Source organism: Papilio polytes, unplaced genomic scaffold, assembly GCF_000836215.1.
Source record: "Papilio polytes unplaced genomic scaffold, Ppol_1.0 DF823691.1, whole genome shotgun sequence".
Lineage (NCBI taxonomy): Eukaryota > Metazoa > Arthropoda > Insecta > Lepidoptera > Papilionidae > Papilio > Papilio polytes.
The window spans coordinates 2,087,236-2,111,466 of record NW_013525513.1 but is presented as its reverse complement, the minus strand read 5'-3'; the positions used below and the strand labels follow the sequence as shown (position 1 = coordinate 2,111,466).

Sequence of the window (24,231 nt, the reverse complement as noted above, 5' to 3'; positions counted from 1 at the left end):
TAGTAAAAAAAAACCTACACAAATAAGTTTAAAACCTTACTGTTACCAGTTTAATATTCTTTATTTCAATACCGTTAAAAACAATAGCATAGTACCAAGATAAAACATTTTAAAAACACTATTTTAAATTGCAGAACCATAACATAGAAGCGCATTTTTATTTATTTTAAAAACTGTTCCACTAACAAAGAACTAAGAATTGTTTGTATAGAAACGGGTATAAATTGAACAAGCAGGTTTTAAACATCTGTTATATGTTTTTGCGTCACAACTGCAAACCCATTTGTTGTAGTCAGAAAAACTTTGATGCAATATTAATTGCTTGAGTTTCCCAGCTGCAAAAGATACATTGCAGCTATTCGAATTCTTGTTTAGCTACTGGAAATTTATTGGTAGCGAAAATTAAATATATAAAAATCTATGTTAAACCATACAAGAGTAAAGCAATGTTGATTTTATTTGAAGATGAACAAGACATTCTGAACTATCTAGAAAAGCTACAAATCAGAGATAGTTAGTGTAGTTTTAGTTAGTTTTTCACAAGCCTTTAAAAAAATTAGCTAACTATAATAATATAATGAACGATAGTAATCTTTCCATTAACGATATTATAATAAACTGACTGGTAATAAATTAATTTCATTTGTAGATAGAAACATAATAGAAAAAAAGTTTACAATACTGACGACCCTAAAACCCGAATAAATTATGTATGACATTTCCGTGAACATACTTGTTAAAAATCCTTAAAAAGGCAATCTAAATGTACACCCTAACACTTACTCAAAAGATCTACAATTCCAAGAAAAAATTAAAAACAAAAGAAAGTGTCAAAATAATCCCTAAACTAGAAAAATTAACTCTATCAGTTTAAACATAAAGTTGTGTATGTAACGATGTTAATCATCGATAGTTCTAAAGACAACTAACACTGGCAGTTGAGACGATAAAAAGCGTTTTAAAAGCAAAGAAAAAAAATATTTAAGTACCTGTTATCTGGTCGGCGCTTAAATTAGGTACACTCATTGCTCTCACTTTTAACGTAAACTGTACACAAGAAAACGATTGCCACGTACACGACCGCACATCTTTAGAGCCACTGATTCATAGCACTTTCGTAATGAACACTAATTAACATTTTCGATACAAATTATCGACTTTTCGAATCGATACACAACCGTCTACTTGCATACGATGTTACACTACTACTAAAAATAAAAATTGCGATTAACTCACTATAAAAAACCCAATTCGACGTTTACAAGATTATCTGAATAACATTAACGGTATAAGAGCTTTAAACATCGAATTTATAACGATTATGATGCATCAGCATAAATGTTTACGCATTCCGATTGACACTTAAAACTGTTGTAAATAGAACACGACAGAAATGTAAATGAAACTGGCTGTTAAATATACTATTCGAAAAAAAAATAACACAGATTATAGTAACAAACGAGCGTGCACTTGAGCCGTTACTCCAGAATGAGATTATCAGTGTTTATCATAACTAGTCGTTACTTACGTCCTTTAATCACCGCATACGTCACCGATAACGTAAAGTGACGCCGAGTTAGGAAAAAAACGACTGTATTTGATATGGCAATTTTGTTTATGTTGTAAATAATTGTATACACTATAAAAGGTAAGACACGATGATTGCATAAATGATTGATTATTCAATTAAAATCACCCTTAAATTACCTTGTAAGTGTTGTAATTATTAGTGGTGATCGGTTTAAATCGTGGTGGGTCTCGGAAATTTTCTCAGAAGTGCGGAACGTCATTGTGATGTCAGATGATTCAATCAATTCATTCATGCTTCATTCACCGGAAACGAATCAACTAAAGGACTTATTTTAACAATTTTTAGTTGCCAAATCGAAGTGCATTAAAGTAGACAGATCAAAGACTCTGTTTTAACCTATTTCAAATTAAACGTAACAATTTACGAGAGTAAAGAAGAAAGTATTTTTGAATATGGCAACATAAATAGCAAGGTCTCGTACCTTATGTAACCTTGGGTATGTAAAAAGAATAAGATAGCTACACAAACTTTGTCTAAATCTATCGCAAAACAGTTGTGCGATTGTCAATTGTTTCGCATGCTATTCAACTGTTTAGTTGCACAACTAAAAATCGAGTAGTGTGCGCACCTCGATATAAGCTCATAAGAATGAAATCGAGACTAAACAATAGTACTATAGTTTAAAAATACACAAGTGTCATAGAAGTCTCCATAAGACTATCTTTAATTTTACACGTTCATAAACTTTGTCACTTATGGAATTGCTTTAAAAATTAAGGAAAATATTTAGAACTGTCGTTATCGGAGCCGTCATTCAACTTGGTATATCTTATTTTACAAAGTGGACGTGTCTTCGGAGCATTGTAGTCTACTGCTTAACAGTAGAGTAAAAACTCTTCAGAAACTAAGTTTATAAATCCTATTTATAAGTAAAAAAGTTAGTATGTTTGGATGGATGTTTGTTAGAAGGTTCCTACGCGATTGAACCGAGGTCCATTAAATTTGGCATACAAGTTGGGCACGGTGTTAACTAATATTTTTTAATTACGCGCGAATGGATTCGCGGGTGACAGCTAGTTTTATACAATTCTGATAATTAGTCAATGAAAACCGATGGTTATAAAATAAAGTATTGTTTAACAAACAAAATAAACTGATGTAGTTAGATGGAATTCATAAAAGTTAACAGAGAATTTGAAATGATTGATAAGTCGTGTCACGCCACTCGGGTCAATATTGACAAAAACGTTTGGCGATACCTAAAAGGGATTTTATCGCATCTTTGCTGGTTAAATATTTTTATTGATACAAGTACTGTCTTATGGTACAAAAATAATACAATCCAAAACAAGCAAACCGCCAAATCTATTATCCCTTATACATCCGCGTAGAATAAAAAAAAATAAAAATAGTAAGTAGCCTATGTGTTCTTCCAAACTATGCTCTACATCTGTACCAAATTTCGTCCAAATCCATTCAGTCGTTTAGGCAACAAACTCTAACAAACATCCGTCCATATAAATTGTAAAAAGTGAGATTGGGTAGAACAAATCAGTGCCTTTTTTATTACTAAGAACCCTTAATTAACATCAGTCGGAAAACAGTTATTTTGATATCACATATCTAACGTTTAAAAAAAAATTCTTTCATAATTCCTTACGAGTGACTACAGAACGTGCTTCTGAACAAAACGCTGTTAAGAAACCCGTAAATTGATCAGTGTCGATTCTAAGTACATGAGTCACATAGTGAGGTTTGAGTCACCTGTTAGTATGACTTCCTTAACTATAGATCAAGTTTCATATTGATTCATACATAAAACTCTTTTCCACTGAGCGATTAGTAGCGCGACAATCAGCCAGTGACCGAGGCATCAGTGAAAAAAGAACAAAAACAAAACCGTTGCTAGAGTATTCAAAAATGAATAGAATTTTCAAGAGCAGAAAGTCAAAGAGACAGAGCATAAAGGTAATCTTTTTTATGAGGATTTTAACATTAAAAAAATAATAATAAAAAAGATATGGCTGTACCTACATCAGATAAACGTTATGCTAAGTTTTATAATCTGTATTTGAACGATGGTGATGATTATGATGATAATGATGGTGGTGGTGGTGGTGGTGATGATGATGTCATCCGTGACGTAATCCGTCAATGTATTTAAATACACAATTAGAAAGAAGCTATGAAAATACCAGTAAACTCAAAGCAAAGTGTGGATATCTATTGACCCAGAACCAACGTCCTTTATTTTTTAATGGGTTCGTTTTATATTTCTTAAACACTTCACGGTCATTCCAGATATAAATCATCTTTACGCCAAAGGTTGCGGTTAATTCAGTTATAAAAAGTATTCCTGAAACTGAAGTGTGGTTTGACGGAGTACTTCGACTGCCAGATGGTGCCAGGCTATATGGGTGATTTTGCAAATCATGTCGGATGCGGTAATGGTTTTTGCACATTATAAAATTTAACTTCCAATACTATAAACATTAAGGATGTCAGTAGGACTACCAAACAGGCAAACAAGGGCAATTTTGACAAAAGCTAATAATCTAAAAATAGTTCTTTTTATAATAAAAAGCCCTACACTCACGTTACGCTTTAGGCTATATATTTTCACGCTTTTAAACTTAGGGGGTAAATATTTTGCATAAAAACTCTAATGTGGGAGAGAGGCCATAAGTTGCTGTCAACATCAAGAAATTAAGATTGCCAAGGTTTGTCATGTCATGTTATTTTGACATTTGCTATTGATAATTTGACAAATGTAAACAATAAGATAAAATTTTCATAATCTTATGCGGATGAAGTCGCATGGGAACAGCTAGTTTATTAATAAATCCTCAGAACCATACATCAATATAATTAATTGTATTAACATTAAGCCAATAATTTTATAACAAAAGATGGAGCTAACTCTAATTTTGTAAAATCTTTATCAATACAATGACACAAGATGGCGTACGAGAAAACTGTTAGTACCTTTCAGAGAAGGTACCGGTGAAAAAATTTTGTTCACTATGTCATCTATTTACTTTTAAATGTCTTTGGTAACAAATTGGTTTAGCAATGTCCTTTCATATTTAATTAATGATCGTTACTTGTACCGTGAGGTCGTCAATTCTGTAGGACATTCTAAGAACACGCTTACTGCATAGTGATGTAGGAAATTGCGAATAATATATTGCCGAAGGTAATCCTTGTCAGGGCTGCAGATGTTATTTGCTACACGAAACAGCCTTTATGTAGCAGTTAAGTATGTCAAGATTAATTACATAACATGTTTTGGAATAGAAGTATCAAGAGATCTTAATAAACTGGTCGTTAAAGAGATTGACTCCTAAATGCATGATAAGATTTACTTTTTGTTGAGCTATATAAGTGGTTTTCTGGCACGCGACTGTTAAAACTACAGATTAAAAAAAACAAAAGTGATTCAGTTTATAAATATCTGTTTTAATGCTTTTTAGAACAATGACGTCACAATATGGGTTCTGGATTTGTCAAGTTGAATCAGCATGCAGTCAAACCTTATACTTCTCACATTGGTAAAGCAGATGCCATCATGACTATTAAAAGATTCAAACTTTAGCATCTGATGATGTTTGCGAATAAATTTCTGGAAATCATGCTCTGGGGTATGCTCATTACGTCTTGCTTTTACAAGCCGCCATAAACTTTGTATGGTACTATACCAGACTGTAGAACGATTCAAGCGGAAATGCCCACGTCTCAAGATTTCTTTAATAAATTGAATTATATTTACGATCTCGTACTCACGGCGTAAACATATAAAAACATTACCAGCTCGGAAGTGAAATTAAAAGTTGTGATCTCAATTACCCGGAATTACTGTGTTTATATCACGGTAATCCTCGGTATGATTCGAAGATCGACATTATTTTAAGCGTCAATTTTAGTTACGAACACTGCGGTTAACTGCTTAAAGCAACAACAAGTTCTTTTAGAAGTTTGCCTTTAACTATTTTAAAAGTAAAAAAACAACTGCAATAAATATAGTATCAGATATTTTATTCTTCAACTATGTAACTAGCTGTTCCCGTGCGGCTTCATCCGCATAAAACTATGAAAATTTTACTGTTTACATTTGTCAAATTATCGATTGCAAATGTCAAAATGACATGACAAACCTTGCCAATCTTCCTTCTTTGATGTTGGCAGCAACTTATGGTCTCTTTCTCACATTAGGGATTTTATCCAAAGTATTTACCCCCAAAGTTTATTGGTGTGAAAATATATAGCCTAAAGCGAGACGTAAGTGTAGGGCTTTTTTTTATTAAAAAAAAAGGATTATTCAAAAATATCATCATCATCATCATCACCAGCTCACTATACGTCCCCACCGAGGGGCTCGGAGCCTACCCTATTAAGGGGTGACTAGGCCATAGTCAACCACGCTGGCCAAGTGCGGGTTGGTTGACTTCACACATAGCTTTGAATTTCTTCGCCGATATGTGCAGGTTGCATCACGATGTTTTCCTTCACCGTAAGAACGTCGGGTAAATTATGTACATATGAAAATTCGAAAAACTTACACGGCGGGATTCGAACCCAAGACCTGTAGATTACAAGTCAAGTATTCAAACCACTGAGCCACCGACGCTCTTTAAATTCAAAAATATGTTGCAATTTATTATAACAGTATAGTTAGATTATATATAGATTTAAAATGTTTTATAAAACTTTAAAGTTTCTTCTGAATCAATAAAATTGACAACATAATCGAAAATGTTTGTTATTTCCACTTTTACGACACTTTCTTTATAATGTTATTTTATAACAGTATTCAGTTATACTTTTAATATCCTTTAGTTGCTATTAATACAAATATTTTCAATATTAAGCACTGCATTGATTACATTATCGAATTTAATAACCATTTAAAGGCGTAACCGCTTTTAAAAGCAGTAAAACCTGCGTCTGCTACCGCATAATGGCAGACTGAAAAGGCGAAACACGCTGTGGGTGGGCAGGAAATGTTGGTGCTATTCAAAACGATCAGGCGGGGCTTTCCTGACCCCGTATGTTGCCAGGGTCGGACTCTGACATGCAGACATGAGAGACTGTTGACAGTGATACAGGAATTCAATTTCAAAACGGACAGGTTTTTCCCAGTATTAGGACGTTTAAATATATTTGTAATACACAGTTGTACTTCATTTGTTTTAAGAAGAGAAATGACATTAAATATTATGTTTCGCAAACTACATTTCTTTCTTTCTATCTTTCGCCCGCGATTCCGTCCGCGTGGATTAAATAAAAAACAAAAGTGAGCAGCCTATGTGTTCTTCCAGACTTACCCCTTACATCTACGCCAAATTTAATCGAGATCAGTTCAGCAGTTTAGGCTACAAACTCTTACAAAAATCCATCTAAACTTTCGCATTTATAATATTAGTAAGATCTGTACAGAAAGTAGTGGAAGAAAATACTAAAAGCTTCGTAAAATATACAGGTATTCAAATACAGTCTGTTATAATAATCAATTCTGCCTTTTCTATGTAGAACTTAGACAGTAAAAGTGGTTCCCATACAAATTCAATCCATAATCCGTTGACTCGATCGTAAAGCAAGCCATCGCGACATTTTTACGACATTGTCCGACTCGCGAGGATCTTGATTTTATGATGCGTTTAAATTTCTCCGTATTGTAGTCAAGTAGCAAAGATCGTGGTATCAGCTGTTTGAATTTCGATTTCATATCAGATGTGCCCTAGATATAGTTAGATTTTTTTTGGTTGTAATGATGCTGTTTTGTTTCAGTTAAGAGACAAACCAGGCCACTAAGAAGTAACCATTTTATTTCCTTTTCGATAAGGGACGTTGGAGAACTATCCTTAATGATTGGTCTAGTGAGTGTATTTTTTATATTTGGAAATTAAAATAAAATAAAATCCACATATCTTTGGTACAACGTAGTTATCATACTAATATTAAAATTATAAACGCGAAAGTTTAGATGGATGGATGTTTGTTAGAGTTTGTAGCCTAAACGGTTGAACGGATTTCGATGAAATATGATATATATGTAAAGACTAGTTTGGAAGAACATATAGACTACTCATTTTTTTTTAATTCCACGCGAACGGAATCGAGGGCGAAAGCTAACCATCAATATAAAATTGAAAGTAATAAAATTCCTCACTGAAATTCTTAATTATAGCAATAAATTCATACCTTATCACAAAATTGAAAGTAGATACATTTAATTGACATTTGACATATGTTAAAATACATTTATAGCGCTATATATTTGTAAATTATCTTTTAAATGTTCAGTAGTTTACTTGAATCTTGTCAATTTGAACAGGTGCAGGTTAATTTCAATAAAGAAAGTGGTTCCCTTCAGTTAAAGTGAATTCTAGTGACTTGTGAGTTTTAATTCACAGATTATTATCAGAAACGTCATAAATACGATTTTAAATTGCTTATGAAAGCGACAAGGTTGGGAGAGCTCGTGGAAATTTATGGTAAGTTGACGACTAGCGGAAGCGGTTGTGTGTTTATCTCGAAATTTAACGATGGTACAGTATTCGTTTAACGTTCGATTTCAAACTGACCCGTGTCTAATCGTTTTCTTTTCTAATAACAGAAGCTATCGGTGGCATTGATAGTGATTATGATGTCTCTCTAATCATCACCCAATCAGTTTAAAAATTCTCTAACCTCCAAAGTTTGCAGTAAGTCTGAAAGGTTTATTATCTTCAGTAGCATTCGAATACGGATATTTCCCGCTTTCTTTTGTTTAAAAACAATATGAAAAGCTTTTTTTTATTAACAAGTTATAAAAGTTTAATGTAATTCTGTTATTTACATGATATTTGTATCGTCTACGTTGTCGAAAAAATATCTAAAACCATTTGTTTTAAAGATTTTTTAAAGATTAGATTCTGTTTCTGAAAAAAGTTAATGTAATTCAAAGACCAACTTAAATGGAGATTTCACGTTTAATTAATTTATGAACAGTCAGTTTCGCGCTACGTGTCCGTCCATTTTAATTAATAAAGGTGTTTTCACAATGGATGTCTTAATAAAAGCAACAAAAAATTATTTAAGGTAATACGAAACCATTTTTTGAAATTAGATAACTAGTTACTGATCTATGTATCAATAATATATTATCAGTTTATTTCCTAAGACATCGTATTACATTAAAAAATACCAGTGTTCCAGTTCAGTTATAAGCTGGGTGCCTTCAAGAGTAGTGTCAATTGGTACTTACTGAACTAGAGTATACCATCCTAGGACCACATCTTCACTTTGGTGTAGACGGGATTGTGGTCAAAGCGCTGGTTTATAAATAAAAATAAAAAAGTTTTTAGTTGGTCTATAAATGTTAAAAAAAATACGAAAGAAAATGATCGATTCCAAATTCAAAGGCCACCATGGTAGTATTTCAAAGCCAAATTAATTTCAACGTTAAGAAATAAAAAGTAAATGCCTTCAGATTAACGTATAACAAACATCCATTTTTCAGGTATTATCATACTAAACATACTAATATTATAAATGTGAAAGTTTAGATGAATGGATGGATAGATGGATGGATGTTTGTTAGAGTTTGTAGCCTAAACGGCTGAACGGATTTCGATGAAATTTGGTATAGATGTAGAGGACAGTCTGGAAGAACATATAGGCTACTTTTGTTTTTTTTTAATCGCACGCGGACGGAGTCGCGGGCGAAAGCTAGTTTGTAATATAACTGAAATAATACATGACTACTCCTAGTGTGTAGGGTAGCTTAGATGATATCGCGATGCGGCGACCGGGCGCTGTGTTAAAAGGCCATACTCAACGACCTGTGGAACAACTGTTAAACATAATTAGCATCCGCTACGTGCCTGTCTATAAACTCATAGGACTATTGTAAAATAATTCTTGTAAAACAGAAACAGATAAAAGTACGAGAATTTACTAAATAATACATCTTGTTACAATGTCTTCGTTCTAAAGTAAAGTTTTTAAATTGATTCAATTAAAAAGAATCGTTCCAATAAATTATTTATATGTAATCATACTAATATCATAAATGTGAAAGTTTAGATATCTATCTATCTATATGGATGGATGAATGTTTGTTAGAGTTTGTAGCCTAAACGGCTGATCGGATTTCGATGAAATTTGGTACAAATGTTGAGGATAGTCTGGAAGAACACATGGGGTACTCACTTTTCTTTTTATTAATTCCACGCGGACGGAGTCGCGAGCGAAAACTAGTGTTTTAATATTTTTAAAAATATTTCAGTCTAAAACATTCAGTATGATCCAATTAAGAGGAAATTTGATCGCTTAAATTGAAAATAAGTTTGGTCATTTTTTCCTTTACGTAGAATTGAAGATTGAATAGACGGCAATTAGGTTTTAGTTTGAAAACAAAGTCAAACTAGAGTTGGGACCCTTTTATTCCTTTCTAACTTTTCGCACATATTTTAAGATAAACTTAAAAGAGTTGAAGATCGATAAAATAAAACATCAAGATTTTTACTGGTTACAGCAAGAAACATCATTTATAAAGAGCATATTTTGTTGATTCTTCTAAACAGAACAGAAAAAATTAGGTTACGTTACGTTCTTTACAGATGGTTCCACTCAAATAGATAATTATTTCGCGTACAACAGTTCACTAAGATCATAAAGCGTGCAAACTTCATCATGCGGATGAACGTGGGTGTGTTCAGATGAGCTCAATCGTGGGTAAATAGCTTCGAACCTAGTCCCACACGTAATTGAATACCGAAAGGCAAATCAACGGATTTATGTCAAGGGAAATTGCAAATTAGTTATGTCAATGTTTGTGAATTAACAGTACGATCTTGATTCATCTGTACTGTGTATAACAATCCCTTTGAGTAACACACTTTGAGTAATATACATTTTTTAACAGTGGTAGAGCCCGTTTAACATCGGTGCAGTACAACGACCACACAGAAAACAGGCGTGAAGTGAAGCAATTCCGCGTTTCATCTGATTATTGTGGTGCCGGAGGCCTGATTTTAGTCCCTTTCCCTTTCCACCCTTTGCTTGAGAAGAAAGGATGGGAAGGAAAATTGGATTTGACGGTGGAGGAGACTTATAGGGAGGAGAAATGTGCGTCTCCTCCTCCGTCGATTAATGGTAGGCAACGCATCTGCAACTGCGGATGTCTATGGGCGGCGGTCGCTCTCCATTTCGGTGGATTCATGTGGCCGCTTGCTCGTTTGCCACCTTATATTATAAAAAAAATACGCAATTTGTTTCAAATACAAACAATCAATACACACTAGAAACGAATCACACTATATGTTAAGTTGCTTTTTTACTCTTTGCAATATCAGGTAGCTGATTTAACAAATCTTTAATGATCTAGACGCTATAATGTAGTTTAGACAATAGTCAAATGGCGGAAATCAAACTCTCGACTACGTAATCGGTAATATATTGCTATCAGCTATGCTATTGACGCTTAGGAGATGGCAGTAATTAGATTTTGCACTAATAATTAATGATTATCTTCACTATCAGGCAAGCTCTTTTTAAATTTTAGTTGATATTCCTCATTTCGTTTGTTTCCACATATTTCAAAGTACCGTAAGATAAATAGAAAAGTCCTGTGTAATTAAGGACACTGGCGACATAATTTTTTTAATTCTCTCACAAATATTGTTCAAACATTAACAAACGTAGGCAAACAATCCAGAGATGAGTGACATCACTGCTCGCGCTTCACGCTGCACGTGTTATTGTGTGGTGCAAATGACAAGCTTGAGCGTTTTTAAATTAGAACATTTATACGTTTAAATCAAGGTTTTACATAAATTAATCAATCTAGTTTAATAAATTTATTACATTACTTACATCGAAATTATAAAAAACTTTCCAAGTGAATTATACAATTAAACTTTCTAATAGGATAAATTCTTATATAGAATTCTTACATGAATCTAAATAATGCATGATGTTGCCTAAAATATTAAGTTCAGAGTCATCAAGAAACTGTCCTATGTAATTAGCTGTTATAGTTATTTACATTTGAATTTGTTTATTAGTTAGTTATTGTATTAAACTTTACTTCTAGTTAGAAATCTTTATGGTTAAATACTTATGGTTGTACTTTGTAATACTCGCTACTTCCTTGTCCCTTGTACCGTCATCATCGGACCTTAGATAGGTTACGTTTTTGTTAGCATATTAACGCAATCGCACTTACGAAACGATCGCGTAAGCGAAGGCGAATCTTAGAGTTCTGTTTGTTTAACAAATTCCTCTGTTACGATGTTTGGCAACCAGCTCTCATATTTCCTTATCAGACGCTTACAACGTGTATCGTTCATTGTTTTAACACAAAACTTTACAGATCTTTCTTTTACCTAAACATTTGTTCATTTCAAAGTATTATCACTGTTCTCCATCATCATCATCTCATAACATACCGTGCTAAACTTTTATTTACGACCGGTATTCACTGTTGTACATTGTCAACTAATCGCTGTTTTAAAATCACATATATACTATTTTAATATAGCGTAAACAGTGTGTGTTTTGTTTCCTAAGATGTAGGCAGTTACAGCATATTTTTGAATAAATCTTTCTTTAATAGAAAGCCCTACACTTACGTCATGCTTTAGACTATATATTTTCATGTTATTAAACTTAGGGGATAAAAAAATTTCATGTGGGAAAGAGACCATACAGTACAAGCCGCCAACATCAAGGAAGCAAAATTGCCATGGTACGGTAATTTGTGTTTTGACATGCAATTGAGAATTTGACAATTGTAAACAATAATTTTTTTATAATTTCATATGAGAACAGCTAGTCATGAATAGACGACATCGTTGGATCTGCATTAAAGTTCCTTTTTCTCTGTTGACCGAATTTTAAATGGGACACAAAATTGTATTAAGATAAGTAATGGCCCTAATATAACACAATAGCTAGTTTACTCTGGACCTTGATAAGGTACTGTGATCCATCAAATTGTGATTGTAAATTTATATGTCGCTTAAACGCACAAATAGGTTGTTTGTTCAAAACAGATACCAATGCACGTGGGAGAACATTCTTATGCTTCACTTAGCTTAACTTTACTAACTTACGAAGTTTTTAAAATCTTACACAGCCTTATAAACGCGGTTTAAAGTTTAACTTAGGAATAAACTGAATATAAACAAAATGAAAAAAAAAAAAAAACGTTATTAAACCAAAAAGATTATACAAAACAAATAACTTTGACAATACCTTAAAATTATACATAACAGAAAGTTAAAAATAGTTGTTATCTTAAGTTATTCTAGTAAATCTGGTGATGGCCACACTAGGCAATGCCTGTATCGTGGCCACCGGAATTCATAAATACAATATATTTTTTACTAATATTTGCTTATACTCAGTTTATTCCAAAGTTTAACTTTAGAAAGCGTTTATTTGTAAAGCTGATAGACGTCTTGATCTACATAGTTTGAATTGATATTAATTTTCACTGTTTTTGCCAGTGAGTTTGCTTAAAACTCAGATATGTCGTGCAATAGAAGCTTACACATTTTCATACTGCTACTCTTAACATTAGTGACGGATAAATAATTTTGTAAATTATAAATTCACGTTCTTAACTCTATGGTCTCGTCAGATCGTTACCAATGATATTACGGCACTGTCATAGTAATGGTGTTGCTGCATTATCACAATTATATTAATAGTAATAAACAATAAGATTCTCACAATTGTGCGTTATATTCTCACGGAAATGCATTAACGGATACCATGTTGCTGGGTTCCATCGATATGGTACGACGGACCGCTATGGCTCCTACTATTGCAACTCGATGGAAACTCGAACAGAACTCACCGTTTAACTGTTGATTTACGCTTTGTAAAAACATGTGAAATAGGCGTTTAACTATTTTTTTATCTTTACACAACTATTAGATTAAAAAATAAGTCTAAACGTAAGTGTTTTACTGAAAAATAATACATATTGATCTCGATATTTTAATAATGGTAACCAGTTAATATTTATTTACAATTAATAAATACTAGCCTTCGCTCACGACTCCGTCCGCGCGGAATTAAACAAACAAAAGTGAGTAGCCTATGTGTTCTTCCAGGCTATCCTCTACGTGTGTACCAAATTTCATCGAAATCCGTTCAGCCGTTTAGGCTACAAACTCTAACAAACATCCATTCATCCATCCATCCATCCATCCATCCATCCATCCATCCATCCATCCATCCATCCATCCATCCATCCATCCATCCATCCATCCATCTAAACTTTCGCATTTATAATATTAGTATGATTAATAAATATTACTTGTTTGGTAAAATTATTTAAAACTATTAAGAGACTTTTAACATTCCAAATTTCTGTGTAACTTTATAGTTCAAGCTTCAAGTCTCAATTACGCAAATATTTAATTATGAAAAACAATAATTAATTTATGTAGAAACCAATGGTAGCGATTAACAAAAACTACTTTGCATCAAACAATGGGGCGCTGACAAATGCAGTGTCCTCAATTTGTCAGCATTGCCGGCGATTTGTCAACTTTTGTCTGATAACTGTTCAACGCTTCGACCACCTCGGTAGCGACGCGGTTGTTTATTGGACATCTCGCTGCTCCTGTCAATAGAAGTACTAAGTTATGAGGTAAACAAATGTGGAGGAAATAAATTCTCTAAAGATTTACATAGTATCTTAGTATCAAATAGTATTGCCATAACGTATAAGTTCTAAGACAGTGTTAGAAAGGGATTTTAAAGTATGCATTACTAGATATTGCCCGCTAGTTTTTCTGAGTTAAATTAAAAAAAATTATAAAAAGACTGACAACGTAGCTTTTTAATGGTGTTAAAATTTTTCAAATCGGCTCAGTAGTTTTGAGTTATTTTTATTAATCTAACTAATATTATAAATGTGAATGTTTAGATGGATGAATGTTTGTTTGAGTTTGTAGCCTTAACGGCTGAACAGATAGTCTGGAAGAACAGATTAATTTTAATTCCATTCGGACGAAGTCGCGGGCGAAAGCTAGTTCAAAAATACTAATCATTCATCTATAAAATCTTAGTATAGATATGAATAACGTCGAGTAATAAAACAGCTATTAAAAAGATTAGTAAGAAATACCTAACACATAATCTTCTCTAATATAATTAAAAAGCTACAGTTACCTGGAACAGTTACTTCACTGAGTTTTGATTCTGTCGTATATAAAATAAAACAAAATGTACCTTGGTCCTAAATTCGATCCTTGTGTATACCAATTGCAACACATGTTACAAATAAGGTAATGATGCGATGTTATTCAAATTTGTTACAAATCAAAATCGCCCACGACAATAAAACGGTATAATTAAAAAAATATTGCATAAAAAACGCAATGGTACCGCATGTTTTATTCATAACGTATGCGTGCCGCATTGTATTCAAATGCGCGTAAACTTTCGCCAATTACAATCGCTAGCGTGGTAGTGCTTTCGCGAACGAAGCTTACTAGTGTGAGCTTTCGAAATATCGTTGTTATGATATAGGTTTCTGATCTGTGATTCACAATGGAGAGTCATGTAACGCCCCCTGTAACATGACAAGTTAGAACATCCGTCTTTTTTTAATGTTACTTATTTAAATTTTCCCGTACTTTTTGAAGGAACTTAATAGTCTGCTTCAGTCCATTACAGGACTTAGGACTAGTGTTCCGCTTTTGGTAATGAATTATTTCCAGCTGTCTTATGTCCATATGACCATTTTTTGCATACTTTTGACCAAGGAAAGTCTTCAGATGACAGAGGAAGTTTCTCGTTATGTTAATAATGTCCAAAAAAAGTCCATATATATGTAGTCCTACTTTCTTGCATATGTCATTTAATTCCTTGTGTAAAACAATTTATATTTATTCAACTGAGTTAAATACTGTTACCATAATTTGAAGATAATTTCTTCAATAAATTTTATGTTTTTTCTTTCAGTTCTTTCACATGCCATCAGAGAGGTTTTAAAGGCGTCTTTCGATAACGGGCATACCCAATTACGAGCCATTGTCGTGCCGAGATGAGACGTATTGCTATTGCGTTTAATTGTCAAGAAAAAACTAGTGGACATGTCGCGAACGGGTTTCGACAGAGTCAAAACTTGATGCCGACATCTTTTTGCCGTCAATCGCAATGCCGTCGCTACGTCGCCAGGTTTAAATTCCCTGCTTCAATGTGGATAAAGAAATAACGAGTGTGAAATGCTGTCTGTATTCAGATAGCAGATTCTTTAGTTAATGCAACGCTAAATAATACCTACTGTATTGCAGCTTTCCAACTCTACGCTGATACATTGATGAACAGTCTTGAGATGTAAGAACATGAAATTTGATTCTAACATAAGCGGTAAAAAAAAATCCGCTAATTGGTTGGCTTTCAAAACAAATTTATACAGGATGTTCCAACTGCGGCCTGCTGAGAAGAGCAGTAAAGATTTCTTACCACGTCCACACATGGTTACAGTGATTTAATAATTAATAGGTTATTAATGCAATAATCAACATCCGTACAAAAAGTTTCACAGGAAAGACATAACTTAAGGTAATTTAAAATAAAAGAAATTTGCTTTTAATGCCACCGAGACACATAGGTCAAATTGTAAAGTTTTTACAGTTCTTAAATGACATACCTTTCGTGTTTATACCGGAAAAGGAATCTTTAAACGTTTTTGATAACGGTTTTAAACCACGAGAGGCCCTTAAATGGGAATCGCTCAAATTTTCTGGACAATAAAGTGGACTCGATGAATTGAGCATTCCCTGCACCGAAACAGTTGAATCGGATACGATGTACTGCAAAAAGTAACCAAAATTGAGTGCCGTCAGCAGCTGAAATGACAAAATTATTTTACCCGTTTATTTTCTTTGCTTTTTTTAGTTCCAATCACACTTAGTTGTATTTACTTTAAAGGATTCTTGTTTCTAACATAACAAAAAATATCTTTCTTTCGTCTAAACTGCTGGGTTTGTTAGATCAGGCGCCTTGTGGTCTAGGTCCTATCTCGATGACTGTGAATTCTTTTTAAGATTTAATGAATTAAGGTAATATTAAAATTGACAACTATTTAAAAAAAATGTCATTTTAACAAATGAATATGCCCACGGTACAATGAAAATATTTTCACTCATAAATTGCATTGAATTCCCATACACGTCTTTCAGTAAAACGAGACGCGTATTCAAGAGCCCGTCCCGAAAAAGAAACAATCCAAAGCGAGACTGTTCAATGGACATGCGAAAAAGAAACATGGAGAATTTCCCGTTGCGTTCTTTAAAATTTTAAATCTTTGAATGAAAAATACATAAACATTTCCACTTCATACGAAGAAATAAAATACTTTTTGTTTGTATCCAGAATTACATTTGGTAAAGACAAGTAACAACTCTTGTAACAGTAAACTGTTTAAAAAACAAAAGAATTCAACTACTCGAATACAACTATTTCGGAAAAGAAAAAGAGGTTATATATTATTTTTATTGGAATTTATAGCAAACGATAAACCCGTCGATCCCAACATGGAATAGTCTTTAAAAAAGCTAGACACGAAAACAGATCCAGAATATTTTTAAAAAATATATAAGGAGCGTTTCAATAAAGGTATTCGTTGTATAAATAGTTGCGTTCATTCGAAATGTCAGACGGCCGTAAAAAGTAATGCGAATGTTATTCCAAATCGAATTATAAATATACAATGTGTAATTTTAAAGTTAAACTGTTGGATCTTTTATTTAACGATAGGAATCTGCAAGTAAAAAAACATGACCCTATCTTAATAGAAGTCCGCAGCTTGTTTATAAATGTTGCTTCAATTTTCTTTATTACTCCTTTTTATTATGACAAAAAAAAATGTTTGTCCACAATTCTAGCAGGAAAATGGCGATGTTATCAAATAAAATTTTAATCAAGCATCAAATAAAAACATTTTATCTTCGATCTTAGTATCCATTGGTTAGTTCTAGATACTTTAATTCACTATCATCATCAGCTATACGTACCCAGTTAGCAGCTCGGAGCCTACCCCAAGTTAAGCGTGACGTCATAGTTAACCACGTGTGGAGATATGTGAAAGTTGCATTTCGATGTTATCCTTCACCGTAAGAACGTCGGGGAAAAATGGATTTTCGAAAATCTAATAACACATTAGGTACAATGGCGGGATTCAAAACCAGGACCTGCAGGTAACAAAAGTATTCCTTAAACCTTGAGTCTCTCCATTGCTTTTAGTTAATATTTAAAACATTGTGAACTCTCAGTTTTATTATAATTAAATGTTATTTAGACTTCTGCAAAAAACACGCAGCTACCAGGAAGCAGTTAATGAAAAGGCTTCAATGAATAGCTGCGGAATAGATCGATAATTAACAGCAGTTTTTCACGTCATTGGCACGTATTGCATTATTCAATGCACGCTTTATGTTCCCAGGAGTATGGAAAATTCAATTTGCGGAGTTTTAAAGCACGTCCCTTTCAGTTATTAGAGCTTTTGCGAAGCTTAACTCTGCTTAATTCTAATTTAACATCTCAAAACAAAAAACAGTGTTGTTCGATATTTGAATGTTACGTAAGACATCATTTTCTTTTAAATCATTCATTAAAGTGCTATTAAAATAGTTCAATAGGTAGCCAACTCAGAATATTCAGAGACGAAATAAACCATTCATGCTTTCATCTAGATTCACACATAGATGGAAAGGGTGATAAAAAATATAGCTTGTAGTCTTCGCCCCGCTTTACGCGATTAACCGTATTGTATTATGTTTGTGATCCCGTTTCTTAATAACCGGGAAGACAGAAGCAACAATTAGTTCCAGCTGCAGCCGTAACAAGAGGGCATGCGAATGTCATCGCCGCAATTTATCATCTATTGTGGTAGACATCTAATTGACATCGCTTCTTCGCTATTGATTTGCTTTTGAATTATGATTGTTCACATTGCTTGTGCTGCTTAATTTAGTTTAAAACTATAAACTGTATTCATATTATGACGTTCGCTGTTAAGTTTGCAAGAGCTTTGAAATAATGGAATTGTCATTCATTTGGAAACCAACGACACAAAATTTCTAGAATTGTTTTAACAAAATTAGAATACTAAGTATCTGATTGCAAATAATATAAACATAACTTGGCTTTCATGATAACATATTTGATTTCATAGTCTATACTAATATAATAAACACACACTACATTGTGGCGTAAGATGTCAGCAATCACAGAATATTTTTGAATGATTCTTTCTTTTATAAAAAGCCCTACACTTACATCACGCTTTTGGCTATATATTATAACGCTATTAAACTTATAGGGTAAATAAATTGGATAAAAACCCCAATGTGGGAAAGGGTGGGTCAAACTGCCAACATCAAGGAAGTAAGATTGGCATGGTTTGTCATCATATCATTTTCTTTCATCAATGTCTTTGGAATTGCTAATTTGACAAATGTAAACATTAAAATAAAATTTCATAAAGTCATGCGGATGAATCCGCACGGGAACAGCTAGTTTAAAATAAAAGTAAAGTCCATATGACAGCACAATTTAATCTACTCCAAAGAATTCAGTCAATAGCAAATAGCGTAGCCGCGTACATTCCAAAGGATTTGAGCGGCACTTATAAATTTATTAGGGTAATCCTCTTACGAGGTGCGTGGACATAGGGTCGGACTCCGTGGTTTAAAGCTCTACATATATTATACAGCATGATTTCTTGATGCCTGGTGACTTATGACGATGAGTTAAGTTAGTAAGTTATGTTTGTTATAAAATTTTATACAGCGTGTTTTACAAAAATAAAGCGATGCTTGTTATTGACAATTTTATTTCCGCGTTACATGTGGTGTAAAAAATAATAAATACAGGACAGTCTCTTATGTTGTAAGATTGTCCGAAAAAAAATCGTATTAATTTTTAATTGCAATAAGTACTTTTTGAGTTTATCCAAAAAAAATTTAGTTTTGTTTAATTTTTTTTATAGATTTAAATTCGTCCGTTTCTCGTCAACATTTACCATCGGCTTGTATACCAGCATAAGTAGAAGTGTGATTTAGAAGGTAACTTTTTATAGGGGCTTAAAATGGAGACCCATTAAAAATATCAGTAGCTACAGTATGAATGGTTATTTGTCGGCAAAGTAATCTGTTATTGTTACTTGTCTTTTTCTAAATACCATATAATTCACTAAGTAAAATATATCTGAAGATGTGGTTGTATAATTTTGTGTAACAACATTAAAATAGTTTATGGTATAGCGACTTCATATTATTTTTAATTCGGAAATTTATTTCAAGCGGATTAGCTTCGGTGTTCTTCGTATTCGATAAATAATATTCAACACCGAGTTGTATTTAGAATAAAAATATAGAAATAAATAATTGGATAGATACATTTTCTAAGTAACTAGTGTTTCATTTTTTAATAACAAGAAACCTTATCTTACTTCTTACCAATATTGTAAATGCTAAAGTTTAGATAGATGGATGTTTGTTAGAGTTTGAAGCCTCAACTGCTGAACGGATCTTTATGAAATTTGGTATAGATGGAATAATCTGGAAGAACATATAGGCTACACGCTTTTGTTTTTCTTATTCCACCCGGATCGGGCGAAAGCTAGTCATTATAAACAATTAGCTTTCGACCGCGAATCCGTCCGTGTGAATTAGAAAATATCAAAAATAACTAGCCTATGTGTCCTTTCAGACTGCCCTCTCCGTCTATGTCAAATTTCATCTCGAACCGTTCAGTCGTTTAAGCTACAAACTCTAACAAACATCCATCTATCCATCCAAACTAAGATTAAACATTTTGTTTGTATGTATATTAAGGCAATGTTACTACAAATCTCGTCGTTAGGCAATAGTTAATGGGATTCCGGTGATGTATCAAGTATTACAGCTTTAATAGCTTGTTTGTGGCAATGATTAGATCTTTCCACACCTTATTATAATATCTGAACGTGTGAACGAGGTGTGACGGGTAATACAGTATTTTATATAAACGATCAATCTTTCTGATTAATAGGTTTGTACATTTCACATTCAGATTAAAAGCTTTGATGGGTTTATTCTATACTAACTGTTGCTCGCGACTTCGCCCGCGTGATTTAAAAAATATACCCTATGTTACTAACTGATAACTTAGCTTTCTAATGGTGAAAGAATTTTTCAAATTGGCACTGTAGTTTTTGAGTTATTTCAATACATCTATACTATTATAACAAAGCGTAAACACACACTTCTTAGTTGCCTAAGATGTCAGCAATTACAGCATATTTTTGAAAAATTCTTTTTTGAATAAAAAGCCCTACACTTACCTCACGCTTTAGGCTATACATTTTCACGACATTAAACTTCGGAAGTAAATGTTTTGGATAAAAATCCTAATCTGGGAAAGAGACCATAAGTTGCTGCCAACATCAAGGAAGCAAGGTTGCCATGGTTTGTTATCGTCATATCATTTTGAAATTTGCAATTGATCATTTGACACATGTAAACAATAAAATGAAATTTTCATAATTTTATGCGGATGAAGTCGCACGGGAACAGCTAGTACAAAAATACAAACCTTTTATGTTTATAAAATTAGTATGGTGTTAACTCGATTGCATTAGTTACCAGATATAAATTACTATTTTACATTATTTCATATATCAGAAACATACCAAATAGTTGATAATTTTATGTGAAACGTATAACTTAACGTCAAATTTAAAACAAAAATAAAGGAAACATCGTTGGTAGATTTTGTGGAAGATCGAAATTAGCTTTGTAGTTTTATTAAAACAGTTACTGTAACTTGATATATCGAAAAACCCATAGGTAAAGGATAATGTAAAAGACAAATAAATTAATGAAAAAAAAACTTACACATAATAAGTCTTTAAGAACATTTACGCGCTTACCGCGAACTTACCTGCAAATGAAAACAATTTATAGTACACAATATACAATAGATGGTACTATCTCGATGTCTTAAGGTTCAAAATCGCGTGCACGTGAAATCGAATCCCATGTGATGTGTTCACCGAAGGCGCAATAAAACAACTTTTTTAGTCTTCCCTGACAAAGGTGCTCCGGATTTTAATCCGTTTTAACAATTATGCCCCTATCCAATTACGTTGATATTATCTTTTTATAGAAAAAAGACGGGTTACAACCATTGTTTGCTCAGAGGGTATTTAGTAACCCTTTTGGATGCAGATGTTCAAAAATATGGAGGCGGCATTATTATTAAAGCTATTTAGAATAAATAATCGACACTTTTAGAAATTATTATTAAAATAAGTTTTATTGCTGGTTTCATTCATTCTTGGATGATACAATATTTAACAGAATCTGAAAAAAAAACGTGTTTTCTGTGGTCATCATCACTAGCCTAATTTTAGTCCCTTTACCTTGCCATCCGTTTGTTATAAAGTTAGGATGGTAGGGAGAGTGGATTTGACGGTATAGGAGTAGCATAGGAAGGGAAAAATATCCTCTTTCTGTCCGTCTCCCCCTCCGCCAATAAGGGTAGGCAATGCATCTGCAATTATGGATGTCTATGGGCAGCGGTCGCTTCTCCATTTTGGTGGATTCAGGTTGTCGCTTGCCACCTTATGATGTAAAAAAACTATCCATGTAAAAGTTACTTGGATTGTAATATTCGGATGGTGTAATGGAGAGAATTGCTAAAGTCGGGATATATTTTTTAAAAGTAAAAAGAAACCCCCATAAAACTTTTTCTTTTCGATGTCAAGGGCATAGGTTAAACGTTAAAAAAACCATCCGTTCGTCAGATCAAGGTACATAATGGTATATTGTTGTCTACGCTTTGTGAAACCCACCAACGGATGCGATCCTATTGTCCGTTTGTCTATTCAATATTTTAATACAACATTCAATTTACAACCCCTTGTTTATTCTTCTATGTTAATGGGTTTCACTTTCATTGAGCTAGCGAGTATTAAACTGAATATTGAAACATTTGTTGTAGGCTTTGTGAAGTTCATGAGTCATGAGAAATTTCTAATTTGATTATTATAAAGACAAAAAAGACATGAGAGCCTTACCGTAAAAAGTAAGGCAGTATTTCTAATACACTTTTAGCTGTGCCTCTAGCGCCCGGCGCAAAATTATGAGAAATCGTGAATATTGAAACATTATTATGGGTAAGCTTGCAAAATGCGACTTTGACCAAAAGATTTAGTTCCGCTCAGACAGAGTCACGGGCTACAGCTAGTTTTAATTATAAATATTAAATTAACGGCACTGTTTCGTATACTTTTAATTCTAATTATAAAGTTTAAGACGGTTAATAGAATACATTTAAAAAGTTGGATGGAACCGTTTATATTTTAAAAAGAGTTTCGAAGCGATTTACAAATTATAATTTTACGAAGTTCAAAGAACCAAGACGATAAAAAGAGAGGAAAATTATAATGAAAGCAAAAGTTGTATGAATATATTAGAGAGTTCACAAGTCTACCTACGACCACAGAAAAACCCAAGGTAAGTTTTCCTTCCTTGAAACCTACAAATTTTCCATTTCCAATGAATCTATAGATTGGGTATTCCATAGTTTTTTATCGACCAATAAAAATAAAATGTTAATTTAATTTGATTTATTAAAGAGTAATGTTTTTTTGAACTTCTTTTGTTTTTTTTAAATGTCTCTAATGGTGAACTGAAGTTGCCATTTATTATATCACTAGCTTTCGCCCGCGACTCCATCTGCGTGGAAATAATAAAAAAGCAAGTAGCCTACGTGTTCTTCCAGATCTATGTCACATTTCTCCAGACCTTCTACTGTGTCAAATTTCATCGAGATTCCCTCAGCCGTTTAGGCTATAAACTCTAACAAACATCCATCCATCTAAACTTTCGCATTAAAAATATTAGTAAGAAGTAAGATTACCCAATGATTAATTACTTTTTGGTAGAACTAAGTTACTAAGTTTATTAAATGCATTTCATGAAATTATCGAACCAAAAACTCCAACAAATGTTTAAATGTATCTGGGAAACCGGCCATAAGACGAGATAAAAAAATTGTTTATAAAAAGTAAAGAATGAATGTAAATTTGCGAGAAAATATTTTAACCGTTTAATAGTTTCAGCAATAAAATTTTGATTTAGTACGAAGATGTTCGAATAACATCTTATCGATAGGGAATAATCGCCTGAAACAAAAAGCGAGTCGAAGTTTTTTGGTTATCGCATTCAGCCCAATCGAGATATGCGTTCAAAAAACTTCGCCGACAAATTAATGTGCTTTACAGAGATGCGTAATTACTCTTTCTTTAGGGCTGTCACCATGTAGAATATTAGTTTTATTTTCGTATGAAGAGTAAAGTATTTTTATGTAATGTTTTTAGTATTTAACATATAAATCTTTTTCAAATAAATTAATTTTCCTGCAAATCACTATTTGCACTCCACTAACCAGATTTATGTCAATTTTAGATTTGAATGATCGATTCCCAACAATGATAATAGGCGGATATAAACAAATAAAGAAATACCTTCAGAAATGAGGATTGACAACCCTAGAAACGACCAATGCGGGTTAAAACTGAGTTATCTGCAATCGCTCTCACTTATGCTTTCCTTTAAGATAGTGTTTAATTTTATTTTTATTGTTCATCTTATTTGGGTTAGTACGTTTACGATGGAATGCGTGATAATTGATCGAATCAG

At 32.9% G+C, this 24,231-nt stretch overlaps 1 protein-coding gene across 4 annotated transcripts in view; it reads right to left on the bottom strand.

Moving 5' to 3' along the window:
* The window catches only part of LOC106104226 (rho GTPase-activating protein 7), a 200,433-nt gene that overhangs the window by 40,187 nt on the left and 136,015 nt on the right, over nucleotides 1–24,231 (bottom strand). Inside the window, exon 1 of one of the 4 annotated variants that reach the window (XM_013284201.1) lies at nucleotides 990–1,145. The exons of the other annotated variants lie outside the window; for them this stretch is intronic. Within the exon in view, the coding sequence (XP_013139655.1) occupies nucleotides 990–1,026 (37 nt within the window). The 5' untranslated portion in view covers nucleotides 1,027–1,145. Of the gene's footprint in view, nucleotides 1–989; nucleotides 1,146–24,231 lie in introns of those variants that run through there. 4 annotated transcript variants of the gene reach the window in all.